We start from the raw sequence: 19,692 nt of genomic DNA on the forward strand, positions 1-19,692 counted from the left end.
TCCCATCACTGACTCACAGCAGGGCTTCCCAGGAAAGGGCTGAGATTTGGGAATTCAGCCCCCCCCAAGTAATTATCCCTCTCCCCCCCCAACTAAAGATGCCCCCTGACCCATGGCTGCCAAGGACACAGCAGATTCCTCCAGGGAAATCCACCCCCATCCCAAAAAGGCCTCAGGATTTCACTTCCAGTTCTGAAACAGGAGCCATGTGCTCAGACCTCACAGGGAACCTGGGAAGTTGGCACCTGGGAGTAAAGAAGTCTGGTTTCCAACTGAGCTGCTCTTCTCCAGCAAGGTGCCCTACAAAGGCTGGCACCATATTTAGAGTGAAAACCTGAAATCCCCCACTTGTATTTGGGGCTGAGGTAACTTCTGCTTGCACATCACACCCCAGTTCTGGTTAAAATCCCCCAGGGCAGAAAACATCCTTCTTAACTCAGGTTCTACATCTGCTTAGGTAGCTCTAGCAGCTATATAAACATTAAAAAGACTTTTTTTTTATTTTATTTTATTTCCCAGTCACTCTGAATCAAGCAGCATGTAGCATCACATATGCTAAGACTGTCTGATTTATGGTAAGAAACACCACTGTGGTTTGTACAACCCCTTTAGGTTTTGTGCTAGCATCTGACATCCCAGTAAAATCTTTTTAATACTCCCCTCAATTTAGAGCTGCTTAGTAATAGCCAGCAAGAGAGCCCATATCCCTAACTCTGCCTGTTGCCAAGACACACTAATAACCACCAGATAATCAGCTGGCATTGTTACAGCTTTATTTAAAACACTGTTTAGTTCCCCAACAAGAACTTACCATATTTGACAGAGCTACTCTGTCTTTAGGAACCACCAAAGAGATATCAAATGTTGCTTTAATAGCAGGCTCATCCCAGCAAGGGAAAGCTCTGCGAGCATCAGTAGCCTGGAGGAAGGAAGATCATTAAACAAATCAATCACAGGAGATGGTGGCAAGAGAACACCCAAAAATTCAGCATATTTTGGAGGCAAGAGGTTGGGATCAATGCTGGCTGGTCACTGGCACTCTTGCCCTCTGCATTAGAGCCATTTTATTCTTACAGCAGTAACTTATTTCCCTCTGGGTTTTAAAAAAGCTGCAGCTGAAAAGCACTCTGTGCTCTGCTGGAATTCTAGAGGCTGAGGAAAACTCAGCAGAGTCATGAGAGGAGCAAAGCTCAGCCATGTGAACACAGGGAGGGCACCCAGGCATTCAGAGACCACACACACAAGACCACCCCTTTATATTCTGTCACCAGACTGCACCCAAGAAATGTTCTGTTTGTGTGAGGTGAGTGCTCCCAGGTTTTATGTAACCAGGCAGAGAACTGTGAAATCACAATATGGTACAAAACTCTGTCATTATGTCCAGGGTTTACATAAGACTTGAGACAGTATCTGGCTCACTGTCTGGGTGGCAAGGTCCTAAAATAAAGGCACTGGCCTATTAAAAAAAAAAAGGAATATATTTCCAAAAGGGGTTAGACAGAGGTGTTTGTCCACATCTAAACAAACAGCTGTTCCTCAACACTGCAGCCATTGTGTACACACACACACCAGCATGGTCCTTGGCTGGGAAACTTCCCAGATTCAGCTTTAGTGGCAGCACCAAGGCTGCTTTTGGTCTCACCCATCCACACAAGGAGCAAAAAAAAAAAAAAGAAAAATACAAGATACAGCCTCCTGAAAGTTACCCAGAGGAGGGAGCTAAAGCTGGGAAGTTGCCTTTCCTTCTCCTAAGCATTAATTCCATGCTGAGAATCTTTATCCCTGAGAACCAACCCCCCGTGCCATACCTCAAACTGAGTGACAGCAGCGTATCTGGTGTCTCCTGTGGGGGTGGTGTATTTGCTGCGGTAGAACCCCTTCATTTTGTCATTCAGCTCCCCCACAAAGTCTATCTTCAGTGACCCTGTCCCTGCAACACAAACAGAGGGGACATTCTGAGTTGCATGCACCAAACACAACGTTATTTTTGGTCTGCACCCCCAAGCCAGGCTCCTCCTCTGCCTCTGGACCTTCTGAACAGAGATGTCCCCTCAGCAGGTCTCTCCCCAACATTTTTTTGCCCATCTCCCTCAAACTCTTCACTCTCTGGATATAAAATAAACTCCAACAGAGCAAAACCAGAGTCCCCACAGCACTTTGGCATTGATCAGAGAGCAGAGCCTACAGCATCCTCATCTTCTAACCACGGGGCAGTAACCAGACCTACCTTAAGCCTTTTTGGGAAGTCTCCAGTCCTTATATCTGAGTGAAGTTTGCAAAAAAAAAAAAAAACAAAACAGGATGGAAACCAGGCACTGACAGCATCCTCTGAAACCCAGGGCAAAGGCAGGATGGAGCACTGCCTGCCTTCATGCTTCTAAGTCAGTCTCAGGATTTATTCTGCCCACCTTGCCTCTGTGCAAAAGGGGAAACCTGATCTTGAGCTGAGAGGCAGGTTGCCAGTATCCCATGGAATGACACATCAAAGTCTTATCCTCCTGGAATCCTGGTGTTTGTGTTTGTGGAGATGAAACAAAAGTGGTTGATTCAAACCCAGGAGCTGAGCTTGAATTGACAAGATTCCTCAGAGAAAAAGAACTGTTGCAGTTTCAACACAATTAGTACCAGGAAAACACTGCAGAAATTCAGATTAGCTCATTCTCCCTAAGAAAACCCAGCTTGTTGGTAGCTAACAAGAAGCTTCTGAGCCCAGCTCCCAGTAGCAGGTAACTATTAGAGGAACCTCAGGTGTAACAACACTTCCAATTCCAGAGGCTCACAAAGTGACTGAGAGTGGCCAGCAGCCCTTGGGAGCACTGGATTCCCAGCCAGGAACTTCAGGGAACAAGACAAGAGCTGTCCTGCTCCAGCTTCTTCAAGTGCAAATATCTTAAACACAGAGCTGAAGCAAGCAGAAAGCATGGAAATAGCTCTTACCTTTCTGCAGAGTACTGGGAAAGGAGAGAGTAACCTTCTCATCCTCATTTTGATAGTTGAACCCCGTGGCGTGTACCTCTGGAACAGAAAACCAGAGCACTTGGTTCAAAACAAGCCCCAGAGATGTTTTTGTGCCTCACAAACATTTAAAATTAACTGAACCAGCTGAATCCAACCCTGTGCTGCAGCTGCTGAGGAGATCAATGAAGGTTTTGAACAATCCAGACTGAGAGAAAAAAAGCAAGTGACTGAAGAAACCCCACCCCCTGTTGGAATTCCACCTTATTTTGCTCCAGAGAAATAAATCTCCCCCATTTCCATCAGCCCAGGCAGCCTGGTGCCTGGCAGGGGAGGATTCTGCTGAGCCCAGGCTGTCAAACTGCAAACCTGACCCACAGGACCTCACTTGGCAAGTTCTGCTGCTTGGGTCACTCAATCCTCAGCCACCATCAGCTCTTGTGAAGAAAGGGAAATGTGCACCAAAACCAAATGAGCAGCCCAAGGATGCAGCTTCCTGTGCAGAGATATTGATGCAGAACTCTAAGACTTAAAATACAACAAATATCTGGCAGCTCTGTAGAGTTCTTGAAGACAAAGGAAATGCACAGATCAGTTTAAAGGACACTGAAGTGGTCTGGCAACCTTTTTGGTTCAAAACTGAGCTAGAAAGGATTCAGTGAACAGTTCTGGTTGTCTGCTGGATATTCCAGCTTTGAAGGGTGACAGAAAAAAGGACAAAAGAAAAATAATACTGGAATGTGCTCTGATACAGAGAGCTACAGCCATCCTGAAAGAAGAATGTACCCCTGTGCTGACTTCTTCACTACAAGGAATTCTGAATGGCAAAGCTTGTTTGAAACATGAATTTAATCCCCAGAATGAGCTGCCTTGTGTGCTCAGGTAGCACCACAGGAACACAGGTTTTGGGTTACAGAGGCAGCAGAAGCACACTCCAAAGATGTTGAGCTAAGTTGTTCCATATGTGACAAAGCTAACTGGAAACATGCTTTTATTCTCCTCAAATGTAAAGTGCTGGTTGTTCCTGGAACAGAATGATTGCAACCTAAAGGCAGTGAGTGCCAAGCTCTGCTCAGAGAGCACAGAGCTGCGTGGGGCATCACTCTGAACTACTGGTTAACCACTGGTTTCACAGAGCTCTGCTCAGCATTTAATCAGAGTTAACCACCATGCTAGGGCACACAACATACAAATGTTTACAGTGAAACAGCTCTAGGTGTAAAAAAAAATATATATATACAGTTCAGAAATAAATTCAAGGGAAAAAAAAAATATTTACAGGCCTGAGCAGAAGAACTTCAGGCTACAAGCTGCAAATCAGCTGTAAAGAGGGGTGAGAGAGAGCATTTACACAGCACACAGCCCAAGGACAGCAAAATGCCAGCAAGACTGGGCAGAGAGGGACAGAATGTAAGGATTTGACTTCTCTCCATGTAACTGCAAAATACTGAGGAGGAAAAGGAGAGAAGGAGGTGGAGAGAAGATGCTGAGGGGAACAGCATGGTCTGGAGTGAGCTCCCAGCAGCTGAGTGCTGACTGCAGTGAAGTTTGACCCCAGAGTCCAACAGAACAAACCTGCCCTGAGCTCTCCTGTCAGCAACCCGGGGCAGAGGGAAGGAGAGGCTGAATACCTGCAGGAAATTGATGTTCAAGCTGCTGGGAGGAACCCTGGTGCTGCTGGAGAACCTGGAGGTCCTGAGCTGTCAGCCTGTGGTCAGAGGTTAACTGCAAACCTGAGAAACCTCTGATAAAGATCAGGGGAGGAATGAAGAAACACTCCCCTCCGTGTACTTCAAAATGACCACAGCAAACCAAAAACATTTGTATCTTTTTACAGCTCCTAATGGAAACAATCTGATATGGAAGGCAAACAATGCCCTGACTTCAGGATCACAGCTCTGTAACCTACTGCAACCCAGAAATCCAGAGGAATGTGTGTTATGCAGCTCTGCTGCCAAGAGCTGACAATGGAGATCGAGTTTCCATCTCCTCCTCCTCTCCCAAATGTGAAGTCCTCCTCAGTTTGAATGTGCAGCCCTGCTGCTTCATAACCTTGTTAACCTGGACTAGGAAAGTCGTAGGAAAAGACAGAGGTAAAACATGACCAGCACCAGAGCAAGGTGAAGACCTTCAGCTTGGGGTTTATTGCTTTCCCCTGGGAAGGTGCAGCAGGCAGCACACAGCAGAGAACAACCTTATTCCTTCTCAACCTTCATTTTCCAGGGTTAGATTCCAATTACCCTGAGGTTAGAAACACTGCTTAAACAAGTTCTGCTTGGCCATCTGATGGGGGATGCTGTGCACACACTGATCACAATCTCCCCCAGCTCACCCTGCCAGCCAGCTCCTGAGGAAGGCTTAAAAGCAACCCCAGAGAGAAGGGAAAAATCCATTTACAGCTTCTCCCCACCTTGACAACGGGGGAGTTGGTGTTTCCTTCACTCATTGAGGAGCTGGTGTCTGGAAGAGCAAGTTTTTATCATCCTCAAAGCAGCTGCTAATAGATTGATCACCAAAACAAGGAAAAAAATAAAGATTCAAAGTATTTTTTAATTATAGAATTTATACTTGGCAATTTTTTTATTCATTTATACGGCAAAAGAACCGTGGAAAACCATTGGCAATACTTTTCATTAAGAGTTTAAGAGAAGTGCCCATAACAAAGCTATAACTGCAGGACCAGGCTGCCTGAATTCCTAACAGTGCTGAACACAAAAGCTCCTGAAGAGAACAACACAGTTTTGGCAGCTTCCTAACTTTGGAGAGTTTGGCACTGCAAGGTTGCAAGTTAATCACTAGCACATTAGTACTCAGCCTGGACCAAGTGGCATGAGAAAAGAAAAAGCTGCTGGGGCTGTGTGTCTTTGGGGGAAAAAGGCATAAAAGGCAGATCTAGCAGAGCACTACACAGCAGGTTTTACAGTAGCATTTAATAAATGACAGGCCTTACCTACAGAGTGCTTCCTGAGACTGCACAGCAACCATACATCCATATGGATGGATGGATACACCTATGCATGATCCCAGTTTCTGTACTGCATGCCTGGGATGCAGCCCAAAGGTTTTAAGCAATGTCAAATGTCTGTGTGTTTCAAAGGGAAGACAAAGCCAAATGGAAAAGCTGGAATTTTTTCAAGTGTGGAATTTTTTTTCATGGAGAAGTCACAGGCAATTAAGGTCTGGTGGCTTGATGAACCTGCACTCATCAGCTGAGCTCCAGGGACTGCCTGAACCCAGCTGACTCCATCTGCAAGTGAAAAATGTGAGCTTAAAACATCTCCCATGTTGACACAGCATCCCCTGATGAGATTCCTGGGGATGCTCAGTGCTTTCAGGCCCTTTCACACCTTTCCATGTGGATCAGGACAGGCTCTGGACAGCCCTGCTGAGGGCAGCGATGTCCGAGCTGCCCGGAGCTCTCACACCAGCCCAGCCCAGGCCTCCTCCTCCCCACACCTACCTGCACCACTCAGTCCCACCAAGTCCTCTCCAGAGGAAAAGATGCAGCTGAGCTTTTCTACAACAAAGGAAGGTTTCACAGCTGGCTTAAGCCAGAGACAGCAGTCTCATTTTCCCTGGCTCCTGCTGCACGTTCCCATTCCCTCCCTTTCCACTGCCACTCACACCAGGATGAGGAAGATGATTTGGCTCCAAAAGCTCCCTTCCCTTTTTGTTTTGGTTTTTTTTTTTTCCTCTTACAGAGGCAGTTTTCAGCCAGTGGTTTCCTGATCCACATGGCTGCTCAACAGCAGACACAGAGCAATGCCAAGGGAAGGGAGGGAGGGAGTGGGCTCTGTCCCTTTCCACAGCACTGTGACTCCAGACTGCCCCACGAGCCCTGTGGCACCAGAGTGCCAAGGGGAAGCAACACCCAGATAAACTTGGGTCCCACTGCTCAGCTTTCCATAAACACCCATGATCTTTTGTTGTTTTTACACATCAGCTGAGGCTCTGCTCTAGCCAGCATCCAGGAGCAGCATCCAAGCGTGTCCCAGGCAGACGAGGAAGGAAAAGACTAAAATAATGAGTTCTGGCCTTAGAACCTGGAAAAGGTTGAAGTACAGATCAAAGTTCACTTGATTATTTCTGCTAAACAAACACCACTGGGGTTGCTTGTGATTTTCTAGGCAAAATGGCCAAGTACTGCCCTCCAAGCATCTCTAAATTTAAGAAGCCGTGCTCCAGCCCCCAGGATCTGAAGAGCTTCCCAAGCCAAAGACAATCCAATTCACTGATTATGACTCTATCACAATTTCACAGCTCCTTAAAGGAAAGATTCATGTGAAGATCAAACGACTCAGCACTCAGTAATTGTAGGAAACTCAATCCCCTAAAAATCTAAATTAAAACCTAACTTGCTTCAGCCCTTCCTTGAGCAGTGCAAAGCCAACCATTGGGCACCCAAACGCCGCGGCTGCGCTATCAACCTCTGGCTACAAAGGCAGGGAACTGGCTCCTGGAGAAACCCCAAACCCAATTCCTCGTTAGGATTAGTAGGAGGAGCCAGTCACAACTTCAGCCAGGGAAAAAAAAAAAACTTCAGTCCTTTGGAGTAGCTTGTGTTCCATTCCCTGCACCTGGCACAGAGAGCAAACCCACAGCCCCCGGGGTTACAACCCCTGCGTTTGGTTTCACCACGGAACAGAGAAATTTTCTGCTTCCAAGTAGTGTGTGATCAATCTCTGCTGGTTTATTATTCACTATCACTCGATTGTGGATTACACAGCAACATTTTTTTACTTTGACTTTAAAGCTTCTGACATCCCCCCCCTCTCCCCAGCTTCCTGTCAACTATTGGGCAATAATCTGATTCCCCGGCAAATCTGCATTAAAATTCCAAAGATCAAGTTCTACCCTCTGCTGTATCCATCTCTGGGAGAGGGAACAGGAGAGGAGGGAAAACACAGCCCCCAGTCCCTGCTAAGATTTCTGGTGCACAGCCTTGGCCACAGAGGTGCTCAAGAGTAACAAGAACTATTAGCAAAATAAACTTGTGCACAAAACTCCAGAGCTCACCTCCACAAACAGGGATCTGCTGAGCTAAGAGGTCTCTTTTTCACACAGCAGCTTTTGGGAACAGAACCACACTTGAAAGAAGGTAAATGACCAATTATCTGTTGTCCCCTATTTACAGAGAAGTGGGAGAAATTCTTCCCCAAAGGTATAGAACTAAAAGAGGGAACAATTCTTCACCAGGGCCTTTGAAGGAGAAAAAATCAGCAACTTCTCACTCGTTCTCAAGCATCCTGAACAGGCAGTGGGGACAGGGCTCACCCAAGTAACCAAACCCAAAGGATCTGGCTGATATTTTCTGTTGGACTGTTTTGCAGCCTGTTTTTGAGACCAGTTATACAATTGCCATCCCAAAGCTGAGCACAATGGAGGCATTAGTAAGACTGACTTGATCTGTAACAACAGGTGCCAGCAAATAGTCAGCCAATTTCATGCAATTTTACTTCCAAAGCCATTACACTAGTTGGCAGCTTCCCAACCTGAGAGATATGTTTTAACCCCGTGGAGCCTGAGGATAACTATAGTAAACAGGCAGCAAATCTGCCCCTCAAATCTTTATGATGCAAGAGTTGAGGTGCTGCAGCCAACGTGCTGGACTGGAATTCTGCTGTGTCCAGAGGGCCATGTTCAAGGCTATCTAAAAAAAAATCAGAATGAAGGAATTCAAACCACAGAAACTCAGTGGACTGGGGTTTAAGTCTCCATTCAGCCCTACAACAGTGGAGCTTCAAAGTTAGGAGCAGCTACAAAGTGATATGGAGAATATATCACTCTTAAAGAATAGAAAATTAGACCCCTAGGAGGGGAAAATCAGCTCTGAAGAGCACAAAGGGAACACATTAAAATAGTCTATTTTATGGATTTTTTTTCCCCATTTTGGCAGGGAGGGGATTTTACTCCTCGGGGCCTTTGCCATTTATTTTCCTTTTCTCCATGACAAAACCCAGAAATGAAGAGGTGGGTTGGGCCTGGGGTGGGGCAGCACAGACTCCACACACACACACTCTGCTCTTCCTACCACTCCCCACCTCATTACTCAGGATAAGAAACCTCTCCAGGAGCACCCAGCACTGGGGAGCACCCAGCACTGGGGTGCACCCAATCCACTCCAGATCACCCCAAGCAGCGTGTGAACAGCACCTGGGAACCGAGCTGCAGGACACAGCCAGGAGCCTGGATCCAGCAGGTGGAGGAAAGGGTGCTGGGTTCCTGCAGCATCAGAAGTGGTGGCTGAGCTCCAGATTCTTCTCTGCCATCCTCCCAGGCTTCCTGTGGTGAGCTGGACTTTTCCACAACACACCCAAACCCAAGGCTGCTTCCCTGGGACAGAGCTCCCCATCCACAGGAGAACTGGGATTGTCCCTACCAAACCCAGCCTGGAAAATTCAGGTTTGGTTTTGGGTTTTTTTTTTCCCTTCTTTAGGTGTTCAAACACAGCCCTGCTCACTGAACTTCTTTCAGCTCTTGCACAAACATGTGAGAGAAGCTGAAAGCAAAGCAGGAGCATCCTTCTGCCCATCACTAAGACCATTCCTCCAACTCACACCCATGGCTGGAACAAAGTGCTCCAGAGTGGAATGCTCCTCCTAGAAAAGGGATCTCTGCAGAGCTTCTCTTCTCTTCTCTTCTCTTCTCTTCTCTTCTCTTCTCTTCTCTTCTCTTCTCTTCTCTTCTCTTCTCTTCTCTTCTCTTCTCTTCTCTTCTCTTCTCTTCTCTTCTCTTCTCTTCTCTTCTCTTCTCTTCTCTTCTCTTCTCTTCTCTTCTCTTCTCTTCTCTTCTCTTCTCTTCCTCTTCCTCTTCCTCTTCCTCTTCCTCTTCTCTTCCTCTTCTCTTCCTCTTCTTCTCTTCCTCTCTTCTCTTCTTCTCTTCCTCTCTTCTCTTCTTCTCTTCCTCTTCTCTTCCTCTCTTCTCTTCTCTTCCTCTCTTCTCTTCTCTTCCTCTCTTCCTCTTCTCTTCCTCTTCTCTTCCTCTTCTCTTCCTCTCTTCCTCTTCTCTTCCTCTCTTCTCTTCTTCTCTTCCTCTCTTCTCTTCTTCTCTTCCTCTTCTCTTCCTCTCTTCCTCTTCTCTTCCTCTCTTCCTCTTCTCTTCCTCTCTTCTCCTCTTCCTCTCTTCCTCTCTTCTCCTCTTCCTCTCTTCCTTCTCTTCCTCTCTTCCTCTTCTCTTCTTCTCTTCCTCTCTTCTCTTCTTCTCTTCCTCTCTTCTCTTCTTCTCTTCCTCTCTTCCTCTTCTCTTCCTCTCTTCTCTTCTTCTCTTCTTCTCTTCCTCTCTTCCTCTCTTCCTCTTCTCTTCTTCTCTTCCTCTTCTCAAGGACTCAACAACCAGTTGGGCACAGTGCACCAAATCACTGCCATGCTTGGAATGTCCATACAAAGCCCACAGGCAGCAGTGTCAGCCCATGGCTCTGTTTCAAGGAGTTTATTTTGCACACCCCAACCCCTTCATGCTTCCATTACTAAAACTTTTTTTGTCTGTCTCCTAAATCTCCTCAAAACACACCTGGGGGAAGATGTCACCTACTCTAATTGCACATTACAAACAGGCACTGCTTCTTCCATTTCTCCAGTAACCTCCAGTCTCTCACTGAGCTGGATCCCAACCCGTCTCTTCCACACAATTACCTCTTTCCATGTTGCTCTACACTCAAAGCATCCTGATAAATGTCAATTAAATGTCTTCTGTACTTTTCCAAATCCTTCCCAGTCAGTATTTCCTACTGCCAGCTCTTACTGGTGCATTCCTCAGACAAGCCCTTCTCCCAGATTTCTACTGGTCCTGCCAAGTCTCCAGGTACAGATCATGTTCTTACACACTTGTCCAGAATAAAAATAAAAACCATTGTAAAACCAGTCCAACACCTTTTGCCCACAACACTCAGGCATGATGGAATGGAACAGAGATCTCACAGAAGCTTGAGGTAACTTTTTTTTTGTTTTTAAACATCATGCAAATGACAGTGATGAGAAAAGAATGAAGGTCAGATAATTAATTTTGTGCTTCTAGGGGTAGATTAGCTTATCAACCCATCATGTGATGCAGCAATCAAAGTTGTTAACTGTTGGCAACAGCACCTCGTGTCAGAAATAAAATGGATTAACACATAAAAATCCCAGCAAAACAGCAGTCCTACCTTCATCTCCTTCTGGTGCATAGGAAGCTGTGATAATGTCAATGTCAGCACAGTTCATCACAATTTGGTTGGTTGCCTGTTTCACCTGCAAGAGAAAGGTTGTGAGGACCAGGAAGAGATGGTGTTCCCTGCATCCCCACCACCCTTTCATCCAGAAAGCCCTCAAAGTGTTTGGAACAGAACTGGAGTGCTAAGAGTGGTAAAAGAGAAAAATACATTCCCCTGACTGCTCTCATTTGTCCTGGCACATGCATATTGAATCATGTTCCAGCCATCCAGGCCTACTTATTGAGGCTGTAAATTATTTAAGGGAATGAACTGCCTGTTAAAAACTGGTATGAAAGCCTGACAATAGGGCCCTTGTCCTTGTCTGGGAATCCCAGACCAATAAAAACAGATAGAGCCTGGCAGCTTCCTTCCAGAGATGGTCATAACCCAAACTTCCACCTTGGGGATGAGCAGAAACAGAACCCAGGGTGCAGTGTCCTGAGCCACTGACACTGCAACCACTTCTTGGGTTCAAAACAGCTGCCAAGAAATTTGCCTTTACATTTTCCTGAGAGCTTTCCTTCTGCCAGCTCTTGGCTACACACACTTTGCTTTATTTAACAAGTGGCCAGCTCCCAGTGTAGTAATAATCTCACCCTGCCAGCTCGGGATGCAAGAGCCTGAATAGAGAGGAATTCAAATTAAATATCAATTAATTACTAAGGGGTAAAATATTTGGGAACTCAACTAAGAATTATTTAGAAAGTTATGGCTGAAACCACTGGAACCACCACACCAGACTGAGCTGGTAACCCTGCTAGTCCAGGATCCAGTTTCTAGCCATGGGCAACACCAGTTCTTTAAATAAAAGGAGCAAGAACCTCTCCAGCAGCCAGCTAGAGTCTGACATGTTCCTACTCCAGCCAGGAAGTTTATTAAAGCAGAAGAACCTGCATTCCTGTCCTGATTTCTCACTATTATTACATTAAAACCCCATCCTAACACCTCTGAACACAGAGCAAGAAACCAACTGGACCTGTGTGCTGGATCCAGGAGCCCAAAGGGCTCTGTCCTGCTGAGCATCCAAACCTCTGTGTGCTGGATCCAGGAGCCCAAAGGGCTCTGTCCTGCTGAGCATCCAAACCTCTGAGTATAAATGCAATTAATTCCAAGCAAAGCCAAACCAAGCAGCTCTGAGGTGACAGAGCAGAGAGGACTGTCACCCCCCTGCCCTCCAGGAGCTGCACCTACACAGGGTGAGTAAACAGAAGCAGATACTCAGTTTAATGTGTGTTCCCTGGGCACACCACAGAAATGCTTCCTTAGTCACTGTGTACACAGAAAACAAATTCAGGCCCAGATAAGGGAGGCTTAAGAAATGTCAGGGCATTTTTGTTGGTGCTTCACGGGGGCACCCAGGTGGGACCCTCTGCTCCACAGAGGATGGGTGACCCCACCTCAGCTTCTTCCCAACCTCAGCCAGCAACTTGGCTTCTGAAGCAAATGTCTGTGGTTTGTTCCTATCACAAACACAATTTTTGACAAATATAACACCGAATCTTCCCAAACCCTGCAGGTCAGGCACCCCCCAGGAGCTGGTCCCACAGCAAAGGGCTGCTCTCTTCTCACCCTGTGGCCTCTTTATAGTGGTAAAACCAAAACAATGTTACCTAAGAAATTTACCCTGATCCTCAGAACATGCTTGCAATGCCTAAAACCAGCAAATGTAGCAGCTGAAGTGACCCAGGTTACACTTGGTGTTCCGAATAAAGATTTACCATCTGAAATCTATTTTTATTTCCAATTGGGTGTGCATGAAGCCAAAGGATTAAAACACTTCCCAAAACCTAGGACCAAAGCCCAACAATTTTAATCACAGCATCAGGGTTTGGGGTTTTTCAAGGTCTTATAAAACCCAGGAAAATCAGAATGAGGAAAGCTTCTAATAAATGTCTACTGGAGACCTTTTTTTCCATCTACAAATCAAAATCTCTATGGATTAGGAATTCAAGATGCATAAAGAGCTGTCCAAGCTGCAGACAATGCTGGCTTTAACAATAGGCTTGGATTGTTACAAACAACCTCTTCTGAGGACAGAAAACTTTTCCATGTAGCCCTGTGCCTGCAGAATAAGTTTGTTTGTGCAGAGACAACTTCAGGGAATTCTTAGAAAGGCAATTACCTATTTTTACCTTTTTTTTTTTTTTTTTCTCTCCTCCTAAGGAATATCAAGCCAGTTTTACAAGAGACTGAGACATCCCCAAACCATTTCCAGGGACTCAGTGAATCAGTAGCCTGGAAAATGCTTAACCCTCCAAACTCATGAAAAGCAAAGGGCAAAATTCAGTCTGCAGATATGAACACTGGCAGAGCACCTCCTGCACACTGCTGGGAACCCCAGAGTTTGATTCAGTGGAGGAAAAAAATAAAAACAACCCAAAAAAAACCCCCCAGTTTTCATGTTGGCACACAGGCTTCAGCATGAGAGCCTCCTCCCTCTGATCCACTAAAAATAATGAGGTACAGACACACTTGGAAGAACAAAACCAAACCACCCAGCACGCTTGACTTCTGACCATTTCATCTCAGAAGAACCTGTAGGTTCTAGAGGAATTAATGGGGCTTTTTGTATTTATTTTTTTTTTACTCTAAGTGGAACCTTGAAGCTGCTTTTACATTCCCACTATTGCCATGTTTTGGGAGACATATTCTGCTCATGGGGTGCTTCCCATAAATGCAATCATATTGAGGCAAAAAAACCCCATCTGACTGCAGAAGGTGTCAGGAATTACAGAGCTGGATACATGCAGACTCTCACCCTGCTTCACCTCCCAATGCAAAATAATAAAGTTACTCCTCAACAAGAAGAGGCTTTCCAAGGCAAGAGCAAGAGAGGAATGCAAGCAGCTTTGCTGGAAGGCTGAAGAGCAGCAGATGAAGTGAGAGCAAGCTCTGGGAGGAAGAGCCAAAAAATTCCAAAGTTTTCAAGGTGGTGTTTTTGGTGAAAGCCTGGAACCATCCATCAGAGCTCAGATACCTCCTGAGATGAGGCAGGCACAGACACCACCAACTCCTGAGGCATTCCCTGGCTCAGACACAAACTTCCCAACCCCTCCACAGCCCCCTCTGTGCTCAGCATTTGGTTCTGGGAAGGAAAAATCTCACCCATTAGGAGAGGAGAGCTGAAGTTCCCTCCAGTAGTGCCAAAAAGTGAGACCATTTGAGGGAAAAACTGCTAAAAAGGCTTTTTTTAACAGAGATGCTGGAAAGCTGTTGGGTTTTGTAAAGCTTTTGGACATTGGAAACAAGAATCTGGATGGCTTTAGAAGAATGGCAGCCTATCCACAGGAAAGGATTAGGGGCACCAAAAGACATCTTCTGTAGTTAAAACCAGAGCCATGATACTCCAGAGCCATTTGTAAGGCTAGAGAATTAAACTCTTGTCACTCAGCTTCAAGAGTCCTCTTCTAAATGCAGCATTATCACCAGCATGTGTGTTTTTAGCATCCTAGTCTCTAAAAATAGCCACCTCAAATTACCCCAGGTTGTGTTCCAGGGTGGAACTTTTCAAGAATTCAAAACTTCAATGAGAGAGGGAAGCAAGAGTTTTATCAGCCTGCATCTGGAGCAGAGGATGGCAGCCAAAAAAAAATAATAAATAAATCATCCCCAAAAAACTCCCTTCATTCCAAAGAGCATCCAGCAGCACTCCTCTGGAGCTGCCACACATCCTCACAAGTGTCAAATTAATCAGAGAAATAAATCCCTTTGTAAGGATGCTCAGAGCACCTGAGGCCTTCCTGGGGGTGAGGGGGGAAAGGAATTAGGAAATGAGGAAATCCCTGATTTTGGAGCTGGTGCCATGAGGGTCCCAGGGTGCTGATTCTGAAGCAGATTTCACCCTGCACACTCCAATCCCCATCTCACCCAAGCTGCAAGGCTTGGATATCCTGACTGGGTATTCATGTCAGACTCATTCCCCACCAAAAAAAAAAGATACTGACCACAAATACTACACCCATTAAGCTTAATTTTTCAAGGATTACATCCAAGAGTGCCACAATTAATCTTTAACTGGCATGCAGCAGGATCAAAAGACTATTTATACTTTAGTCTAGCAGATACTGCATAATTAACCTATAAAAAGCAAGAGATACAGGTTAAACATTGCTAAATGTAACCCAGTATCCTTAAGACACAATAAAAGGGACTGGGAAAGATATTTTAAAAGAGCCATCTACCTCAGGTTGTAAATTCCTCACAGATTGGCTGCTCTGCAACCCAGAACCACCTCGGTGGAGTTAAGTTTGCAATGAAAGAAATGAATCAGCACCCTCCAAAAGAGGCACCAAGGAAACCCCAGGGAGTTGGGAGCTGACCACAGAGCTCCCTCTCCAAAGCTCAGCACCCTGAGGGGTTTTTGGAGTCCTAAGAGCTTGAAGAACTTCCTTCTAGGAGCTTAAAACGAGAGTTGAATTTGGGGAGCCAAATGTTTGCTCATGTCTGGTGAAGAACAGGCTGGCCCCACATCCCCTCTTTGTTCCAAACCTCCCAGGAGCCAAAAGCAGAATGGAAAAAAAAGTTGCCCCAGACACTGAGTAATGGCAGTGTGCTGCACTGATAACCAGAGCCTGAGGATCAGGGTTGGAATAATTAAATCTCCAGCTAACAGATGAATAGAGTAGATGAACTACTTCCACAAAAAGGAAGAAAAAAAAAAGAAAGAAAGAAAAAACCCCACTCAATTGTGCTCATTCAGAAACATCCCCACACACCCAACAAATCAACAGCTTGAAATGCTAAAGGATGAGAAAGCTGACAGAGTGATCACAGGATGGTGAGCAGGAGGCTCCACTTCACCTCCAGATCTGCTCCTGACACACAGAACCCAATCCCCCCACGACCACGTTTTGCCCTCCTTGTGAGAAATGAACTCTTTCAGCAGGAAACCTTGAGGACTTTGGGGTTAATTGTCATAAATACCCCATTATAAAGTGTTCATTTGTCTGTTTGTTACACAACTCCACAGGCTTTCAAAATATTAATAATACCACAAATTATATTCTTTTAAAACCTTGAGTAACTGGACAAAACTTAACCCTTAGCTCACCAGGTGCAGCCTCAAGAGGCCACAAAAATCAAACAATCCAAAGAGTGGAGGGGAGGCCAATCCCCTAACCTGAAAACAACAAACTGCAAACACCTACCAGTTCTTCTTAAGGCTTTGAAACCAACCCGGTGGCTGCTGACACTGAGGCCACAGCCTTATCTTTTGCATCATAAAAGGCTTTATCCCCTCGAGCCCTGGAGGGAGCCACACAAGTGCAACATTTATTATTGCCACATAAAGACAAAATGGCTTTTTAGGTTCTGTCTCCCTGCCCTGAGCCCACCACCAAGGCCTGGAAGGTTATTTAACCTTTCTTGGAAGTGCTCAAGTCAAAAGCCTTCCCCCAAACTCTCCACAGGGCACTGCCAAACCCTACTGATTGGCACCCACTGAGGAACACAAACTGGCTGATCAAGTGTTTACTTGTAATACCTTGACTCAGTATCACTAATTCCAGCTGGCTAATCAAGATGTACATAATTAAGCACTTTCCTCATTTTGCCATTAATCATGATTGACACTGGTGTCAAAGTTTCAGTACTCAGAAAGCATCCCTGGTTTAAGGACTTCCTGGGGATTATCACATGTCAAGGCTTTACCATACTGGAATGGGGCAGAGGGACTGATGATTCTTCCTGATTGGTTACAAAAACCAACACCCAGACCTTCAAGAGAAGGCAGTGTTTGTGTTTCCCTACCCAAAATCTAGAAAAATCAAAGCTGCTGGGCAATGTGTGCCCAAACGTCCTGCAAACAGAACGCCTCTGCTGAGCTCCACTCCAGCCTGCTCCAGGAGATGGCCAACAGCTCCTTCATTGAACCAATCTCATCAAAAAGGATGCAAATTCCTTTTTATTTCCTAGTTTTGATCCCAGCTCAATACCAACCAACCAGCAAATGTCAGCATACCCTTAAGTAAGCCCCAAAAGCAGCCAGATCCCTTCCCCCTGGCACTGCTGGTGAGCTGCTTGCTGTTCTCTGCATTAAGGTGCAGAATTTTTACTCTATAATCTAAGAGGTGTCTTTCCTTTGGACATGGCAAAGCTTCAGATTTCCACCCCAAGCAGATGAACACTCACCCCATGCACCTTCCTGCACCTCCTGCTTGTGTGCAGCTGGGATGTGGCCTCACGATCCTTTGGTCTCTGGTTGTTAGGAGTTATTTTACAACACAGAACTCCTCTTTAGGGATGCTTTTAAAACCTTGCCCTGTATTTTAACTCTCCCCACAGTGGGAAGATCAGATCAGATCAGATCAGCTCCCCATGGTGTGAACAGGAGGGTTTTTTTTTAACAACCCTGAACCCACCAGATCAGTGCTCTTCCTCAACACACACTGGTAGGAAACTCCAGGACTTTTCCTTCCCAGGTGGTGCCCAGTGCTCCAGGAATCCACTGAGCACCCAGCAACCAACACTTAAAAAAATCTCAACCAGACTAAAACCTGCCAACCACCTCCCCAAGAAGCCTCCAAATCCTCCTTATTCCTGGATTTAAACCGAGTTTCCAAGGCTGCTGTTCACTACTCCTCACTCTTCAGGAGCAACGCTGGCTTAAAAAGCCACCACTCCCCTCCCCCCCGGTGTTATTTTTAACCTGGATGATTTCAGTGATCCCATTTACAGCACAGCCCCACAGCTGTAACAGGAGTGAGGAGCAGCAACTTAGGTGCAAAGACAGGAAAAGGTGGCTAGGATTAGGAGGGAAGAGGTTGGGAATTTCTCAGGCCAGCGTGTTTTCACCCAGACACCCAAGAGAGCAGCAGCAGCCCGGGGGGACTTGAGCTGGAACAGGATCTTCAAGGCCATTTACATTTCCAGTCTTTCCTCCACATGACGTGAACTTACTCATCTCTGCTGCCTTCCTCCAGGTCCCTAAAGTCACAAGATTCACCCTCACCCACAGCCTTTGCCCTCCCCAAGCACTTGCTCTCCTCTGTCCCTGTGCTGCTCCTGCAGCTCCATGACCCCAACACTCCCCCATTTGAAGCACAAGGTTCTGGGCACCTCTTCAAGCTTCCAATCCTTCCACCTCTCAGTATTTTAAAATAAAAAAAATCTCCCTGGAGTATTATTTTGGTGTTTTTTTTTTTGAGCCCTCGATGACAGCCATCCCCTTTTGAGCAAGAGCTCTCACAATTCTGAATCTCTTTCAAACCATTGCACAAGGAGAGACACGAAAAGCACGTTTAGGGAATCTTGGCACAGCAGCCTGAGGATGACTCCGAGCCTTCCCAGCACGAACACGGGGCAGCTTTTTTTTTTTTCTTTCTTTTTCCTTTTTTTCTTCTGATTTTCAGGAGAGGCAGAAGAACCCCCCCTTGGGTGTTTCAGCCCTTCCACACCCCCTCCCCACTCCTCTGGCTCCATCCTTCCAGCTTCCCATGGCACCCAGGCCCTACACCGGGGGGAGCTCTCATTAAATCGGTACTTTTTCCAGAAAAACAAAAAAAAAAAAAAACCGGAATGGTTGGAAATGGATCAAAGCAGCAGGCGGGGTGCTGGCTGGGGGGGGGGGGGGTCCCGCGGCTTAACCTACATAGAGACTTTTGCTAGCGGGGCCGTTCTGGAAAAGGGGAGAAGGTTGGAAAGCGGGGGGGTTGTAGCCCCAGGGAGATCCAGGGGTCCCTAGAGAGGCCCCCCCGGCCCTGCCCAGGCTGCTCCCGGGGGACGGTGCGGGGCAGGGCGGGGCCCGCGGGCTGCCCCGAGCCCTTCCCCGCCGGGCCCGGGGTGCGGGATGGCTCTCTATCTATTTATCCATATATAAATATAGGTATTTATGGAGAGGCTGAATGGGAAGGGAGGGAGGAAACCGTGGAAGGGAGGGAGGCAGGGGGGGGATCAGCTCCGAGCGGCCTCCCTGCACCTGCCCGTCCGGCTCCACCGCGCCGAGGGCCGGGCTGAGGCGGGAGGGAGGCCCCGCAGGGCCCCGCAGCCAGGAGGGGAAGGAAGGTGCGGGTCCCGCTGGTACCGGGGCTCCCTAAAGGAGGGAAGGGAGAGAACCGGGGGTGCGATGGGGCTCCCAGGGGACCCCCGAGGAGCGGGGTGCGGGGCCCTACCTGCACGGCGGCCTCCAGCTTTCCCTCGAAGGTGAAGTCGATGAGGTCGGGCTTGAGGCAGAGTCCGTAGTTGATGGGGGAGACGTCGGCGGGCAGCCGCTCGAAGGGCCGCTTCTCCGGCATGGCGGGGGCGGGCAGGGCAGGGGGTGCGGGGCTGAGCCCCCCGCAACGGGGGAAGGGGGGAGAGGGAGGGGGGGGAGAGGGGAAGGGGGGGGGGTTGGAAAAGAAGGCGGCGGCGGAGAGAGGAGGAGGAGGAGGAGAAGGAGGAGGAGGGAGGGGGTGAGACGGGAGCGGGAAGGTTCGTGCCGGCAACACCGAGAGCGAGCGAGCGGAGGAGGAGGAAGAGGAGGAGGAGGAGGAGGAGGAGGAGGAGGAGGAGGGAGAGAGGGAGGGGCGGGGGCGCGCGCGCGCGCTCCCGGCACGAGGCGGCCGAGTGTGTGT

General features: G+C 47.2%; 1 protein-coding gene across 1 annotated transcript in view; it reads right to left on the reverse strand.

Moving 5' to 3' along the window:
* Positions 1-19,444, reverse strand: part of LOC103539242 (puromycin-sensitive aminopeptidase) — a 35,378-nt gene extending 15,934 nt beyond the window's left edge. The window contains exons 1-5 of the mRNA XM_030465866.1: positions 19,252-19,444; positions 11,096-11,180; positions 2,938-3,015; positions 1,809-1,930; positions 812-919 (exon numbers count right to left, since the gene is read on the reverse strand). Of these exons, the coding sequence (XP_030321726.1) occupies positions 812-919; positions 1,809-1,930; positions 2,938-3,015; positions 11,096-11,180; positions 19,252-19,374 (516 nt within the window). The 5' untranslated portion in view covers positions 19,375-19,444. The remainder of the gene's footprint in view (positions 1-811; positions 920-1,808; positions 1,931-2,937; positions 3,016-11,095; positions 11,181-19,251) is intronic.
* Positions 19,445-19,692: the final 248 nt, after the last annotated feature.

Source organism: Calypte anna, chromosome 27, assembly GCF_003957555.1.
Source record: "Calypte anna isolate BGI_N300 chromosome 27, bCalAnn1_v1.p, whole genome shotgun sequence".
Lineage (NCBI taxonomy): Eukaryota > Metazoa > Chordata > Aves > Apodiformes > Trochilidae > Calypte > Calypte anna.